Source organism: Chiloscyllium plagiosum, chromosome 2, assembly GCF_004010195.1.
Source record: "Chiloscyllium plagiosum isolate BGI_BamShark_2017 chromosome 2, ASM401019v2, whole genome shotgun sequence".
NCBI classification, from domain to species: Eukaryota; Metazoa; Chordata; class Chondrichthyes; order Orectolobiformes; family Hemiscylliidae; genus Chiloscyllium; species Chiloscyllium plagiosum.
In genome coordinates, this window is record NC_057711.1 from 128,205,745 (window position 1) to 128,223,692 (window position 17,948).

General features: G+C 42.1%; 1 protein-coding gene across 2 annotated transcripts in view; it reads right to left on the reverse strand.

The window, feature by feature from the left end:
* Nucleotides 1–17,948, reverse strand: part of LOC122563838 (A disintegrin and metalloproteinase with thrombospondin motifs 19-like) — a 526,911-nt gene that overhangs the window by 345,085 nt on the left and 163,878 nt on the right. For both annotated transcript variants that reach the window (XM_043718038.1, XM_043718033.1), the window contains exon 7: nt 6,188–6,293. In XM_043718038.1, the coding sequence (XP_043573973.1) occupies nt 6,188–6,293 (106 nt within the window). The remainder of the gene's footprint in view (nt 1–6,187; nt 6,294–17,948) is intronic.

A 17,948-nucleotide genomic window follows, 5' to 3' on the forward strand; every position in this document is an offset into this window, starting at 1 on the left:
CACCCCAATAGCCTTAGCGAATTTCCCCCCCAGGATATTGGGACCCCTCTGGTTCAGATGAAGACCATCCTGCTTGTAGAGGTCCCACCTACCCCAGAACGAGCCCCAATTATCCAAGAATCCAAAACCCTCCCTCCTGCACCATCCCTGTAGCCACGTGTTCAACTTCTCTCTCTCCCTATTCCTTGCCTCAGTAGCACGTGGCACGGGCAACAAACCAGAGACAACAACTCTGTTTGACCCAGCTGTAAGCTTCCTTCCTAGCTCCCTGAATTTCTGCTTTAAATCCCCATCTGTCTTCCTACCTATGTCGTTGGTGCCTAAGTGGACCACGACTTAGGGCTGCTTCCCCTCCCCCTTAAGGAGCCCAAAAACACGATCAGAGACATCACGAACCCTGGCACCTGGGAGGCAACACACCAACCGTGAGTCTCTCTCGTCCCCACAGAACCTCCTATCTGTCCCCCTAACTATGGAGTTCCCAATGACTACTGCTCTGCTCCTTTCCCCCTTCCCTTCTGAGTAGAAGGGACAGACTCTGTGCCAGAGCCCTGTGCCGCACTGCTTTCCCCTGGTAAGTCGTTCCCCCCAACAGTATCCAAAATGGTATACTTATTGTTGAGGAGAATGGCCACAGGGGATCCCTGCACTGCCTGCCGGTTCCCTTTCCGTCCCCTGACTGTAACCCATTTGCCTTTTTCTTGTACCTGAGGAGTCACTACCTCCCTGTAACCCCTTTCAATAACCCCCTCTGCCTCCCGAATGATCCGAAGTTCATCCAGCTCCAGTCCCCTAACGTGGTTTTCGAGGAGCTGGAGTTGGGTGCACTTCCCGCAGATGTCGTCAGCAGGGACACTAGTGGTGACCCTTACCTTCCACATTCTGCAGGAGGAACATTCAACTACCCTCACCTCCATTCCCACTATTCTAAATTCCCAAAGAGACTGCTGAAAAAATAAGGAATAAAAAATAAATTCGTTACCTTACCAATCTGGCGCACAGAACCTTTTTGTTTGGTTAGAGGAGGAGGATGGGTGGGAGACACTACCCGAGTAGTGTTTCGGGTAACACAAACCACACAAATATATGACTTTCCAGAAGTCCTTCGCTCCTCCCTCGCACCTCTCGGCAAATGGAGGCCCGACTCCCGAGGTAAGTCCATTTTAATGCGGGAAAACTCACCCTTCCCAGCAGCCCTCGCTTCAACACTCCTTCTCTCCTTGCCGCTCTGGCAAAATGGATTCTTATTCAACATTATACAGGTCAGCCCATTTTGATGTCCTAACTCTACCCCTATCACAGGAACAATGAATATAAAGAACAATTGCCTACATTTATACTTGCATCTAGTGAACTGGTGGATTGCTTCCACACATTTGTGGAAAGTGGGCTGAAATATTTTACCTGCTCTTTGCACATTTGTTTCCACTAATATTCCACAAATTTCCAGTATATTTGGTCGGCATCTAACATAAAATGACCATTTGTTTCTCTGATACAAATGTTCAATATTGAATAGAGAAAACGAAACCATCGACATTTAGTCAGCTCTTCAGATTGTAAACTAGAGTACACGGAAGAGTGACTTGGATCTGAACATTTACCCATGGTGTTTCACTCTGGATACCTCCTGAACCTATGCTTGTCTCCTTTGTTCTTTTCATACCTGTGATAATCCCTACAAGGCCCACAGGAATCACTAAATTATCTCCCTGTGGAGCTCACTGAATAAGTGTTCCCATGGTAACAGGCAATGGCCTGCCCCATTGGAACTGATCACCTGAGCCCCTCATAAAACAGACCCAGTGCACTGCCCATAATAGGCTTGGCTTATAAATATGTATTTGGCTACATGGATGGTTACTGGTGGTATTTAGTTTTTTTAAAAAATAAGGGTGATTGGTGGTGGAAACATCACTCAGTTTTGTGTGTGAAAGCAGCAGAGTAGGGGGCTGAGCCCAGGCTTCGGCCAGGCCTGTTGGCTTACTTTCTCTCTTTCTCTTCATTTTTCTGGGGATCCTTTTCTTCATTTTCTCTTCTTTTGGGTCTGGAGAGTGGTGGGTGAGGGAGGAGGCCTTTGGTGGTGGTGGCAACACCAGCTTCAGCCAGACACAGTTCTACTCCAGGCCAGGGTCTCCTGGTGTGTGAGGAGCAAGTTGGCCTAATTCCCACAGCCCGGACTCTCAGGCTGGGCTGAGGCACCGTCTTCAAGGCTGGGCCGGGGCACCCTGGAGGGGGAAGAGAAATGGCAGTCTCCCAGTGTGGTGGTCTTGACCCAGCACGGAGGTCTCTTTGCTCTGTGGAGGTCTTCTTCATCATTGACTTCCAGGTATTCCAGCAGCCTGGCAGGCAGTCTCAGCCCTGCATGACAGTGTTCTTTGGTAGAGGCTTCTGGCCAAGTGTTCCAGCAGCCGGTCATGGTGGTCCCATCCTGGCATGGTGGTCCCATCCTGGCATGGTGGTCTTGTCCTGGCATGGTGGTCTTGTCCTGCTCGGTATTCTATTGTTCCTTAATTGGTTTTCCCTAAGCCCAGGAGCCATTAACTGAACTGTGATGAACCTTGTCTTAATTTTATTTTTTGTTATTGTTATGTATGATTTCGGTCATTGATGTAGGCACTGTGGTGGGGTGACTTATAAAACCTTTCACTGGATTTTTCATTTAAAAATACATGTGACAATAAATTTCGATTCTATTCTAATTTAGATTCGATTCTGGGTATTAAATAAAACAGCAGACCCACAGAGACGGAGAACGCGGAATCCATCAATGCTCTCGATGTCTTGAGAGAGAGTTGGGCACTGTGGTGGACACAGTGACTTATTTCCCCTCTGACTCCATTTTGATTTAATCCCTTCCCAGTGTCCCTCCCCATTTCGCCCTGCCCCATCACTCGCGATGGTTCACTTTGCCCATAATGAGCTTTGCGTGGTAAATATCCAACTGGCTGCATGCATGTTTTTTTGGTGGTGGCTAATAGTTAAAAACAAAATAAAAGTCAGGGAGATTTGTTGGAAAGCCATTCAGTTGAGTGTGATAACACTTCCAGATATAATAACATAAAACAGACCCATAGGGCTCCTGTGCCACGGTGTTAGTGACCTTGCTTCTGAGCCAGGAGAGGCCCAGGTTCAAGCCCCATCAGCTCCTGACATGTACAGTAATACGTCTGAATTGGTGATAACAATAAAGCAGACCCCATTTTACTGGTAGTGGTTAATAGTGAAATGACATTGAGTTATTCCAATATCTTGGTAATTTCCCAATACATTCTGTTAAGTAGTGGTGCTTGATTTATAAATTCAAATTGATAATTGCTCTCAATTGTTCTGAGTTAACATTGCTTGAATCTTGGAACGATGTGGCACTATTTAAAATTATTTGCAGAAAATAGATTTAAAATGTAATGCCTGTAATTTATCTTTTAACTCCTACTTTGGTTCCAAAAGTAGAAACCCTTTCATCTTAAATTACACATAGCATTAAAATTCTAAGCTGGCTGATTTCTCTCGGTATTTAATCTTGCCAAATATCATAGGGTCAGCTCCAGAGAATGCAGTGCCCTTTACTTTGTAAGTAGACTATGCTGTGTGGGTTTACATTATCTCACAATTTTGTTTAGAATGAAAATTAGATCCTTAATCCAATTACATTAAAAATATTCACACTTCACTAGCTTCAGTGATGCAACTTTTCCATGATAGCCTTTTCTTCCCCTGAGGATTAGCTGACCTCAACAATAACTTGTAGCACAAGATCCAGAAATTTTGTCACAGCTGAATATTGCTGTTATGTACACAAAAGTTGCCAAGACATGACAAATCCCTTTCTAGTTTCTTTGGCAAGTTAACAAATAGACAAGAGGTCATCCAAGACGCCTGTCTGTTCATTATGTCATCCAAGCAAACTTAAACTAAATAGCTACATTTTTTTTAGACTTGTAATGACTAATAATTACACAATGCAACCGAATGATACAATTCATACATTGTAATAACTGAATGATACAATTCATACATTGTAATAAAAACAAATTTGATTCTTGTTAAAGGCAATTAGCTGAAGAAACTCAACATACTGGCTGTGTCCTGAAGTTTCCATGAACAGTGATTTCTTCAATGTTTTGTATCAATACAGTTGCAACAGTTATATATTTGTCAGGTACAATTATGCCAAAGCCCAGAACATATTGAAATAATAAGCCAGAATCCTTATAAATATCTAGACAGACTAAAGATGCTCATTAGATTTGATTTAAAAAATCCATATGATTGGGAAATCAAAAAGATGGACTTCTGTACAGAGACTCGGTTCTGGATCCTATGTAGATATTTTCCACATGACAATCATTTTACAGTTGATACTTACACTAAACATCTTCCTTCCCTACCCTCTACATATAATTACAAACATACTTGTGTTTGAGAAAGTTTTGTATAATTCATGTTTTCAATTTTCTTCAACTAGAAGTCATACGAGGAAAGACTAGATCAAATGGGCTTGTATTCACTTGAATTTAGAAGAATGAATAGAATATTCTTCATTGTTGTTTGTATCCAGTACAGAAGTGCAGATGTACAGTGAAATATTTTACAATGGCTGCCTTTAATGGTGCCATCTTAGCTAGGTACAAATCTTGGATACAAAAGAGAATTAAATGGAAAGCAGTAGCATTACTTACGGTGTTTAATAATGTTAGAATTGAGGTAGTTATAACATTGTGAAAAGGATTTTAATTACAGTCCAGTAAAGCACTCCAAACTGCAGCAGCGGCAGGCCCAAATCCAACAACTGCCCCGCATCGCTCCAGCCCAATCCTCACCAGCACTCAGCAGCAACAAGATCAGTCATGCTGTACTGGAATTCACTTCACCTTGTGCTGCGCCAGGATGCAGAATTCCCCATGTACTCCTCCAGGATTCAGAATTCCATATGTACTGCTCCAGGACTCAGGATTCCCCACGTACCACTCTGGGACTCGGACATACCACTCCAGAACCTGAGATTCCCCACGAGCAGCTCCGGGACTTGGCATTCCCTAAGTACCACCCCAGGACCCAGGATTTTCCACGTGTCGCTCCGTGACTCAGAATTCCTCACATACCACTCCAGGACTTGGAATTCCCCATGTACCGCTCCAGGACTTGGGATTTCCAACATATCGCTCTGGGATTCGGGATTCCCCATGTACCACTTCAGGACTCAGGATTCCCTACGCACCGCTCCGGAACTTGGGATTCCCCTTGTCCCACATCACTCCAGCCTCCAGTCTGCTCCTCACTGGTACTCAGCATCAACAAGGTAAATTGCATTGTATAGGGACTCGCTTCACCTCGTGCTGCACCAGGATCTCATTGGATCTCAGGGAGATCTCATAGAAACATATAAAGTCCTGTTGGGACTGGACAGGCTAGATGTGGAAAAGATGTTCCTGATGTTGGGGAAGCCTCGAACTGGGGGTCACAGTGTAAGAATAAGGGGTAAGCCATTCAGGCCTGAGATGAGAACGAATCTCTTCACTCAGAGAGGAGTGAACCTGTAGAATTCTCTCCCACAGGAACCTGTTGGGGCCAGTTCATTAGATACATTCAAGGGGCATGGCCTTTGTGGCTAAAGCGATCAAGGGGTATGCAGAGAGGGTGGGAATGGAATATTGAGATTGTATGATTAGCCATGATCTTATTGTATGGTAGGCCACGCTCAAAGGGCCAAATGGCCTACTTCAGCTCCTATTTTCTATGTTTCTAGAAGATTAAAATTCTCTTACACTGGTTCAATGTCATTCCACACTCAGGCATGCTACACACCTTTCCCCCTCAGACTCCTCACATCAGTCCTTCATGCTCTACAAAGAAGTTACAAGTTTGGCTAAACTGGCCCAAGCTGGTGCTTTTGCTCAAAATGTTTTTTCCAACCTATCTGATGTGAACCATTCAAATTAGCTTTATATTTCTTTCTCTCTCATATACTTACTTGGCTTCACCTTAAACGAGTTACACCATTTGTCTCAATGACTCTATCTGATAGTAAATTCCATATTCTAAGCACTGTTTGAATAAAAGAAAAGTTTCTTCTGAATACGTTTGGGTTTATCACTTTATGAATCCTTGTCACTCAGTGTGCTTGTTTCCTACCTCGTAAAAGTATTTAAAGTGAAGACCATGGCTATCATTGATTGTTACTTACTTGTGACCCATCTCATGAGCAATTGTAAAGGCTAGATTCAGTCCATTGTCCTCTGCAAGAACACACTTCTTTCTTTCACTGCACATCCCACTAAGGTATGCTATACCTGCCAAAATAAAATACAAACAAGACAAATTAAAAACAGCAATATAGTAACTCTTACTTCTTAATAAATTTACTCCTTAATACTTCTTACCTATTTTTTGAGAGGTTTTATACAAGTTGCCCTCTGAGACATCATCATTGGTAAAGCTTTTGAATAGTAAAACATAATCAAATCAACAATTTTATTTTTATTTCTACATAGGTTAAGGGCATCACTGGCTGATCCAGCGTTTATTGCCCATTCCTAGTTGCCCTTGGATCTGAGTGGCTTGCTCGGGCCATTTAAAGGGCAGTTAATAGTCAACCACACTGCTGGGGGTCTGAAGTTACATATAGACCAGACCAGGTAAAAATGGCAGTTTCCTTTCTGATCGGATGTGATAAACCAGGTGGATGTTTACAACAAGTGACAATAGTTACATGCTTACCATTAAGCTATCTTATAATTCCAAATTTCGACTGATTTCAAGTTTTACAATCTTTCTTGACTGGATTTACCATTCAGGCACAATATAAATCAGAAAATACAAGGGCTTGTAATGAAGATACAACAATAATCATGGTTGACTTTAATATTCATGTGGACTGGATTAAGCAAATTGACATAGGTAGCCTCAAGAGAAAATTCCAAGTGCATTAGATATTATTTCTTGGAGCAAATGTGCTGGGGAACCAGCCAGGGAGCGGGATATTCTGGACTGGGTGTTGTGCAATGAGGTGGGATTAATTAATGATAGTAAAGAATTCTCTAAGAAGAGACATCATAGCAAGTTAGAAATTCAAATTCATTTGGAGGGTGAGAAACTGGAGTTTTACACTCGCTTTCTGGAGTTAAACAAATATAATTACTTAGGCATAAGGACAGATCTGACCCTAGTGGGCTGGGCAGAAAGACTGAAAGATAGGACACTTGATGTGTAGTGGATGAATAGTGGCAAATAATTAAGTAAATATTGAAGGGCTGGGGAGGGTTGGAAAAGCATCCATGGCTAGGGAAGAATGTTAAAGATAGCTTAAGGACAAAATCAAAGGCATACTATATTGGAAAGTTCAGTGTTAGGATGGCTAATTGGGAAACTTTCAAAGGATCAAAGTGTTACTAAAAAGCAGTAAAATGAGCAAATATTAGTTATGGAAGAAAACAATTGCAAATTGTGAAGACACTATGGCTTTAAGAGGTACATTTTGTCCTTTTCTTTTAAAGGTGGTTTGGAGAGAGAGGTACGGAGTTGTCTCCTCCAAGCCAATAACATAAAAAGCTTTTGAGGACTTGAGGTTCTTTTTAAAGTTGGAACAATAAAAGTTGCATGAGTGGGTGGAGTGTGGCTCCCCGCAGAACCAGGGTCTTTTTTAGTTTAGCTATCTTTAGCTGTGCGGGTTTTGAAGTTGACTGTGGAAGCTGCTATATCTTTCTCTCTGTTCTCTTCCTGCTGCCTGAATCACATGTGAGACAATCTGTTTGGAATATTACTGTACTGAAACAATTGCTGTTTAGAAGTTAAATAATATATTATTCTGTTAAGTTTTCCAATAGAGGTAAATTATTCCAATCCTTCTTTTGTTTGTTTTAACAGTGGTGTAAAAATAAAGTGTGTTTTGGTTAAAGCTGAGTAGTGTAACCAATCAAATTACATCTGGAACACAGCCCAAAGTGAATCACCTCGCACTTAGCTACATTGAATTCCATCTGAATTCATTGAATTCAATCAAATTACATCTGGAACACAGCACCTTACACTTGTCTTGAAATAAGTTAAAAGCGAGGGTCTGAGCAATCTCCTTTGATATATTTGCAGGGGGTTAAAATATAAAAATTGGTGAGCAAAAGCTTCTATAAGACATATGAAAAGGGAAGAGAGTAGCAGTAGTGAATGCTTGTCCCATACAGGGGTAAAAGTGTGGAACACAGAAAGGGTGGGGACACTAATCAATACTTTGCTTCAATTTTCATGGTGGAGGGCATTAGTACCGTCTCCATAGTAACCAGTAATACAGAGGTTATAGAAAAGGAGGGACTTACAACCGTCATCACTAGGTAAAAGGTACTGAGCAAACTATTGGGATTGAAGACAGATAGATCCCCAAGGTCTGAGGCCTACATCTGAGGGTTTTCAAGGAAGTGCAACAGTGTCACTGGATGCAGTGGCTATAATAGTCCAAAATTCCCTAGATTCTGAAAAGTTTCCAGTGGTTCAGAAAAATGCAACACCCTTATTCAAAAATAGAGCGAAGCAGACAGCAGGAAACTATAGAACAGTTAGTTTAATATGCATTATTAGTAAATTGCTAAATTCTATTATTAATGAAGTGGCAAACAATAAATTTGGAAAGTCAAAACGCAATCCATTAAAGTTAGTATTGTGAAGGTTCTATGAAGGGTAAATCACATTTGACTAATTTGCTAGAGTTCTTCGAAGATGTAACAAGCAAAGTGGGTAATAGGGAGTTCTGTATAAGCAGTTTTTCTGGACTTCCACATGGCACTTAAAGTGCTGCACAAATGGTTAATATACAAAGTAAGATCACATGGGGTGAGCAGTAACATATTAGCTTGGATAAAGGACTCGCCAAACAACAGAAAGCAGAGAACTGGGATAAGTGGAACACTTTCTGGTTGGCAAGCTGTATCTCGTGGGGCATTATGGGGCTCAGTCCATACACCTCAACTATTTACAACCCATGTTAGTGACTTAGATGTGGGGATAGAAAGTATTAAAGTCAAATTTGCAGATGATATTAAAATAGATGGAAAAATAAGTTGCAATGAAAAAGTAAGGAAATTGCAAATGGATATGGAAAGTTTAGGTGAATTGGCCAAAATTTGGCTGATTGAGTTTAAAGTTAGTAAGTGTCAAGTTATTCATTTGTCAGAGAGTAAAATGGCAACTTATTAACAAATAGAAAGAAACTTCAAAATGTCTCAGTGCAGACGAATCAGGGTGTCCTTGTGCATGAGTCACAGAAAGCTAACACACAAGTTATAATGAGGGCAAACTAAATTATAGCATTATTGCTGAAGGAATAACAGGAACATAGGGAAGTGTCCTTGCAATTGTACAAGGCATTGGTGAGACTGTATCTGAGTACAGTGTATAGTTTTGGTGTCCTTGTTTGAGGAGAGATGCAACTCCATTGGAAGCAGTTCAGAGAGGGTTCACTAGATTAATTCCAGAGATGAAAGGCTTGCAAATGAGGAGAGATTAAGCAGTTTAGAACAGTTCTGGCCAGCATTTAGAAGGATAACAGGTAATCTAACTGAAGTACATATAATGTTAAGGGAGATTGAAAAGTAGACATAGAGAGGATATTTCTCCTTGTAAGGCAATCTGGAATGAGAGGTCATAGTCTCAGGATAAGGGGCATCAGATTTAAAACAGCTGAGGAGGAATTACTTTGCTCATCATGTTGTGGAATTCACTCCGCCAGGCAGTGGTGGATGCCAAGCTATTTAATAACGTTAAGGAGGAAATAGACAAATTTTTAATTAGGAATGGGGGGTAAAGGATTATGGGAAGCAGGCAAGAAAGTGAAGTTGAGGCTGAGATGCAGCTCACATAGCGGAACAAGCTCGATGGGCTGAATTGCCTGCTCCAGTTATTATTTTTTATATTCTTACCAGAACATGAAGCTGGAATATTAGATTACCAACCGAGTGACATTACCATCATCTCCCTTTTAGAAACTAATTAGAGGGAAAACATGCAACACTGGAGTACTCAGGTCAAGATTAGAGTGGTGCTGGAAAAGCACAGCAGGTCAGGCAGCATTCGAGGAGCAGGAAAATCGACGTTTCAGGCAAAAGCCCTTCATCAGGAATGAGGCCTCATTCCTAATGAAGGGCTTTTGCCTGAAGTATCGATTTTCCTGCTCCTCGGATGCTGCCTGACCTGCTGTGCTTTTCCAGCACCACTCTAATCTTGACTCTAATCTCCAGCGTCTGCAGTACCCACTTCAGCCTGGAGTACTCAAGTATTGCGTTATTAATATTCTTAAATTATTTCATAAAAACTACTTAAAAGGATATTCCAGGGAGCAAAACTTCAACTGTTGAAGTTGAATCGACGTTTCGGACATGACCCCTTCTTCAGGAATGTATAGGATAGGAGCATCACTGACTGGACCATTTTAAGATTTTCAAAATTCCACATCTTATTAAATTAAAATACCAGCAGGAACCATGTTGGGATTTGAACCCATGCCCTTTTGGACCTCTACGTTACTGCTCCAGTGACATTACTATTAAGCCACCAACAGGTCCTACTCCTATGCTCTATGGAGAAACTGTTCACAGAGATGGCTTCATATTGGAATGGGTATTTTAGAATTTATGTACGAACTTTATGTGGCACACATACCTATTTTTCTTAAAAGCAAACTGCCTTGACCACGTATGACAAGTTTTCTCAGAGTATTCCATGAACCAAGCATTTATATTAACTTGGAAGTCGTCCCCTTTCAATTTACCAGTGTTTACATTTTTTAAAAACATAAAGCCGTGCTGCTGGTTATATTTTAAACAAGAGAAAGTTTAGTTTATAATACAACTAATAAGGTTGCTATGGGAAAAGTTGTAAAACTATTCACTAAAATACAAAGATATAAAGCAGGAAAGGATAAAATTACACACAAAATATGCCATAGGAGCACAAGTAGACTATTCAGCCCCTGACGCCTGCTCTATTATTCAATAACTTATGGCCAAGCTGTTTGTTTCAAATTTCACATTCCCATCTACCTTGATAACCTTCAATTCCACTGTCTAACAAGAATCTATCAATGATGAAGGGCTTATGCTCGAAACGTCGATTCTCCTGCTACTCAGATGCTGCCTGACTTGCTGTGCGTTCCCAGTATCACACTCTTCTGATCTCCAGCATCTGCAGTCCTCACTTTCTCCAAGAATCTATCAATCTCACCACAAAAATATTCATTCACTCCGACTCCATCACCTTCTGAGACAAAGAAATCATCCTATCTGGCTGCATCACAGCTTAAGACCATAAGACCATAAGACATAGGAGTGGAAGTAAGGCCATTCGGCCCATCGAGTCCACTCCGCCATTCAATCATAGCTTGGTATGGCAACTGCTCTGCCCAAGACTGTGAGAAATGACAGAGTTGTGACTGCAGCCCAGTCCATCATGAAACCAGCCTTTCTTCCATTGACTCTTGTCACAAAGTTACTCCCTTTTTTCTCTGAAAGCTGTTCCTTGGCTCAAGGAGACTCTGTCCTTGATTTTTTTCAGAGGACCAATAAACCAGGCTAGGCTCTGATCAGTCTGATTTGGTACAGAGATGAAAAGGATTTTGAGAGGCCTTTTGTTTATATGTAAACAGATGAGACTTCAGGCCAAAGTGGTCATGTTTTAGAAGTGACCTGTACAATGAAAGGGGAGTGGTCAGCTCTTGAGCTGAGCTGAGCAGTTTTAGTTCAGTCTTGAACTGGGAAGTTCAACAGGGAGCTGTGTGGAAACTCTCTCTCTTTTCTGCCCTTCAACTTTAACCTGTAAGCAAGTGTTCCATTTATGCTGGTTTGTGAAGGGAGTTTGCTTATTGGGACTGCTGTGTATATTCACAACAGCAGAATTAAGTCCAGTTGGATAGGTTGAGTTCTGTAGGGGTTTTTTATTCTGTTCTTTGGGTTTCATTGTGTAATTTTGTGAATACATTTTTGTCTGTTTTCAACTCTTGTAATCAACCTAGCTAGCTTACTTCAGGTAATGTTCACTGTACACTTACCAAACGAAATTGCAAAGTTATGGTCTGGAGTTACCTGCTTAAGAATGTTTTGAGTGGCCTGGCCTAGTCCATAACACTATCTACATTTCCCACTGCCTTGGGAAAGTAGCCAACATGATCAAAAACTGCTCCCACCCTGGTTATACGCTCTTCCGTCCTTGTCCATTGGGCAGAAGATACAAAACTCTGAAAACACCTACCAACAGATTTAAGAACAGCTTCTTCCCCACTGTTATGAATGGGCCTCTCATATTAAAGTTGATCTTTCTTTCACCTAGCCTGTAGCTGTAACACTATATTCTGCATTCTGTTCTGTTACACTGATGTGCTTATGCAAGGGACAATTTGACTAGTTAGAAGGCAAAACTATACTTTTCACTGTATCTTGGTACATGTGAAAATAATAAATCACACTAAAAGAGTTCCAAAGTCATACAACCTTCTCAGAAAAAGCACTCTCCTAGCTGCCTGAAAAGGGCAATGATTAGTTTTAAAAGAGTGCCCCAAGTTCTGGACTGAAGTGTCCCTTGCACATCAATCTTACCATTCAGGATCTTCTGCACTTCAATGAGGTCACCCCTCACTCTCTAAACTCCATTGAAAACTGGCCCACCCATACAACGCATCAATCTAGAAAACATTCTCTGAAATGCCTCCAATGCATTACATTCTTTCTTAAATAAGGAGACCAAAATTGCACACAGTATTTGAACTGTAGTCTAACCAATGCACTGTACAGCTGAAGTATGCCACCTTATATTTATGCTGAACTCTTCATGTATCAGGGATAGTATCCCACTGACCTACTTCATCATTTGCTGTATCTGCATACTAAATCTTTGTGACATTTAAAAGTGCTCAGCACCTTGGAATCCTTAGTTTAAGGAATACTCATTGTTCCTGACAAACTTCACATTTTCCCAATTATATTGTACTCAATCCAATGGATTTTTGCTCACTGAATTACCGGTGTCTGTCTATAACTATGTCTTCCTCACAACAAGCTTTCCTCCCTATCTTGTTGTGGTCTGTGAATTTAACTACCATGCCTGCTTACATTTAAGTCATTGAATAAATTGTAAAAAAACGCTTAGGCTCCAGAACAGATGCCTGTGGGATTCTACTGGTCACATCCTGCCAATCTTGTTTTTTGCCAAACCTCTATCCAAGCTAATATGCTACCTCTTAAACCATGACCTTTTACTTTCCACAATAACTTTTGATGTGGCACCTTATCAAATGCCTTCCGGAAATCCAAGAACAGTAATTCCGCGCACATTATACCTTCAAAGAACTCCAACAATTCAGTTAAACATGATTTCCCTCTGACCAAACCATGCTGCCTTTTCCCAATTACCTTGAGTTTTTCTAACTGTACAGTTTATAATCTCTTTAATAATAAATTCTAACATCTGCTCAGCACAGACATCAAGGAAATTGATCAACACCTGAACCATGCTGGGGGCCAATGTTCTTGTGAACTGCATAACACAGGACTAAGTAGAGAGGGTTTTAAACAAAATAGTGGAGCCAAGAGATAAGTAGACAAGGTGGAAATATGTGGGACATCAAAAAGTCGAGACAAGAGATAAACAGTAATCTGGGCAATGAGAGTCAGAATGGTAGGACAGGGTAGAGAAAAACTGAGAGAGACATCAGCCTGTCACCCCATCAGTTTGTTCAGTACCATTTGTAATTTAACTAAGTTCCTCTCTCCCTTCCAGCTTCTGTTTTGCAGCTATTGCTAGAACGGTTTTACAAAAAGCTCCACAGTGAAATCAGGAAAGGTTTAAAATACTAGTCTTCGCCCCAATCTCCTCCCTTTCAAACAGGATGCAAAATTCAAACATGTGTGTTTTCTGTTACCAGTAATGCTGAGGTTATGAATAAATTTGGTTATATTACACATTACCAAGTTCACTTCAACTTGCTCAATTCCAAAATATATTACTGTAAGAATCTCTCTCAAATGAATTCTATGAACTCCTTGAGCAAGCTATTCCTGCCAATCAGACTTTTCCACTTGTGTGCATCCATACTTTATCATGATAGATAAAGCATGCTCCTTTATCAGGTAGACACAGGATTTCTTCTTGTATAGGAGAAAGTGAGGACTGCAGATGCTGGAGATCAGAGCTGAAAATGTGTTGCTGGAAAAGCGCAGCAGGTCAGGCAGCATCCAGGGAACAGGAGAATCGACGTTTCGGGCATAAGCCCTTCTTCAGGAATGAAGAAAGTTTGTCCAGTAGGCTAAGATAAAAGGTAGGGAGGAGGGACTTGGGGGAGGGGCGTTGGAAATGCGATAGGTGGAGGGAGGTCAAGGTGAGGGTGATAGGTCAGAGTGGGGTGGGGGCGGAGAGGTCAGGAAACAGATTGCAGGTTAGGAAGGCGGTGCTGAGTTCGATGGATTTGACTGAGACAAGGTGTGGGGCGGGGAAATGAGGAAACTGGTGAAATCCGAGTTCATCGGCGGACGATGAGGCGCTCTTCCTCCAACCGTCGTGTTGTTGTGGTCTGGCGATGGAGGAGTCCAAAGACCTGCATATCCTTGGTGGAGTGGGAGGGGGAGTTGAAGTGTTGAGCCACAGGGTGGTTGGGTTGGTTGGTCCGGGTGTCCCAGAGGTGTTCTCTGAAACGCTCCACAAGTAGCCGGAGACAGACAATTGTTGATTTCATAAAGGTTAGGTCATGCCTGACAAATCTGCTAGAATTCTTTGAGGAAGTAATGAGCAAGTTAGATCAAGGGAGCTAATGAATGTTATCTACCTGGACTTCAAGAATGTCTTGGACAAGGTGCCACACAGGAGGCTGCTGAGTAAGATACGGGCCCACGGTGTCAGAGGCAAGGTGCTAGCATGGATAGAAGCCTGGCTGTCTGGAAGAAAGTGGACAGTGAAGATAAAAGTGTCCTTCCCAGGATGGCAGCCGATGACAAGTGGTATTCCACATGTCTCAGAGTTGGGACCACAATGTTTCACTTTATATATTAATGATCTAGATGAAGGAACTGAGAGCATTCTGGCTAAGTTTGCAGATGATACAAAGATAGGTAGAGGGGCAGGTAGCATTGAGGAGGCAGGGAGGCTGCAGAAGGATTTGGACAGGTTAGGAGAGTGGGCAAAGAAATGGCAGATGGAGTACAATGTGGGAAAGTGTGAGGTCATTGACTTTGGTAGGAAGAATAGAGGCATGGACTATTTTCTTAATGGGGAGAAAATTCAGAAGTCTGAAGTACAAAGAGACTTGGGCGTTCAAGTCCAGAATTATTTCAAGGTAAACTTGCAGCTTGAGTCAGGGGTTTGGAAGGCAAATGCAATGTTGACATTTATTTTGAGAGGATTTGAATATAAAAGCAGGGATGTACTTCTGAGTCTCTCTAAGGTTCTGTCAGACCACATTTGGAGTATTTGGTGAAGTTTTGGGCCTCATATCTCAGGAAGGATGTACTGGCCCTGGAGCATGTTCAGAGGAGGTTCACGAGAATGGTGCCAAGAATGAAAAGCTTAACATATGAGGAACACTTGAGGACGCTGGGTCTATACTCGATTAAGTTTAGAAGGATGAGGGGGATCTAATTGAAACATGCAGAATTCTGAATGGCCTGGACAGAGTGGATGTTGGGAAGGTATTTCCATTGGTAAGAGAGATTAGGACCCGAGGGCACAGCCTTGGAGTAAAGGGAAGACCTTTTCGAACACAGATAAGAAAAAACTTCTTCAGCCAGAGAGTGGTGGATCTACGGAATTCACTGCTACAGAAGGCTGTGGAGGCCAGGTCATTGTGTATACTTAAAGTAGAGATAGATAGGTTCTTGATTGTCAAGGAGATCAAGGGTTATGAAGAGAAAGAGCGAAAATGAGGTTGAGAAACATATCAGCCATGATTGAATGGCATAGCAGACTTAATGGGCTGAATGGCCTAATTTCTGTTCGTATGTCTTATGGTCTTAAGTCCCACCTTGATGTTGAGAGCATCTTGTCATATCTTCTACACAAGCAGCATGATGAGATTCTCACTATCCTGATTAAGTTCTCGACCAGTTATTTTGATATTCATTACTATAGTAACAGACCAACTCACCACCAGCTACAATCTTACCAATCTCACCAAGCAAACTTGGCATGAAACTGGAGAGGGTTTGCGGCAAGTTCAACTCGCCACTTTCTCCAAAAGTTTCCCTTGGACTTTAGGCACCAAAATCTCAGAACATGCTCCATGGTCACTGCTCACAACTACCCCATGATCGTGCATATTGGTATTTGACTCGAGCCAGCCTTTATGAAGCCTCGTGACAACCCTCCAATCCACTCACAGGACATTTCGGCACTTTAATGCTGCACCAGAAACTCTCATTGTAGCATTGCAGCAAGTATGCTCAGAGATACACCCCCAGCTCATGGACCAGGCTGTATCTCTAGCTGATCCTGGCCTTACACTGTCTTTGTGCACGTCACCATCTCAGTCAGTAATATCTGGCTCATATTAATACGGTTTTACCACTGTTTAACTCAGACATAAAGCCAGGAAGTTTGCCACAAATGTCAGCAGGGCTCAGTCCAGTAAAGGGGAATAAGCCTTTGTTCAAGGGATCCTGGTAGTAAGTCAAGGGTAGCCTCCGATCCCTTGGCCAATACACTCCAGGCTCTGCTAAAGTCAGTCAGAACCAGATCCTCAGCGAAGATTGGGAGGTGAATGGAGCTGAATGACAGGCAACACACCAGTCATCTTGATTATTTCAGCTCTATTTGAGCTATGGGAGAGATACATAACAAGGAAGATGAAAGTGGCTGGTACAGTTATTATTGTTGGTGCAGGGGGGAAAGTTTCTGAAGCAAGTGAGAGGGCGTGCAGGGGTTCGTGGTGTCACAATTGGAATGGGAGAGGGTGAATGAGGCAAGACTTTACAGACAATGGTGAGACAGTGGCAGAGCAAGTGCCACTTTGTGGGAGGTGGATTCAGTACCACAGGTATTGGAGAAAAGACACTGGCGGAACAGAGAAGGATATTGACTCCTGCCTACCGTGTTGGGCATTCCTTCAGATGCCTGAGATTGCTTTCCTTCAGACCAGATTGTCTTGGTCTGGTGTTGTGGCCTCCATTGCTGATCCCTGTCTAAGCACCAGGGTATCCAACTAGAACGTCCGTCCCCTGCCCACAAAATGGAACACCAAGTGCCTCATCTGCCATGTTTCAGCAAATGTCAGGAACCATACAGAGTAGCTTCAGACAGATCGCATTTGTCCAGGGGCACATTTTAAGTATGATGTGAAGGTGCCGGTGTTGGACTAGGGTGGACAAAGTCAAAGTCCTGTGACACCAGGTTATAGTCCTTCAGATTCATTTAAAATCACAAGCTTTCAGAGCACTGCTCCTTCATCAGGTGAAATGAACAGAGGCACATGGGCACAGAATATATACAAGGAGAGATAATGGCAAAACAATTCCAGGGAGTTAAGAATGTTAACCGATAAAGTACAAATAATGTGAGTAGAGCGTTGACAGGCTGAACAGCAAGTGAAGGGATGACCTATCAACTGATTAATTAAGGCAAAGAAATAATTAAAAACAACTGAAAATAAGATGGCACTAGAGATGAACTAACTGGCTGAAGTAACATCAGTTGGCATCAGAGTCATCTGAAAAATGCGTTGCTGGAAAAGCGCAGCAGGTCAGGCAGCATCCAAGGAGCAGGAGAATCGATGTTTTGGGCATAAGCCCTTCTTCAGAGTCATCTGACAAGGATCCAACAAAAGTAATAAATAATCAAAAAACTTACAAACTAATTCAGGCAGAGCGGTTAGATCATATGGGATCCAGGGAGAGCTAGCCATTGGATACAAAGTTGCCTTGACATGATCAAGTGTTGTTGTTGTTCAGACTGGAGGCCTGTAAACAACAGTGTGCTGCCTTGGCTGG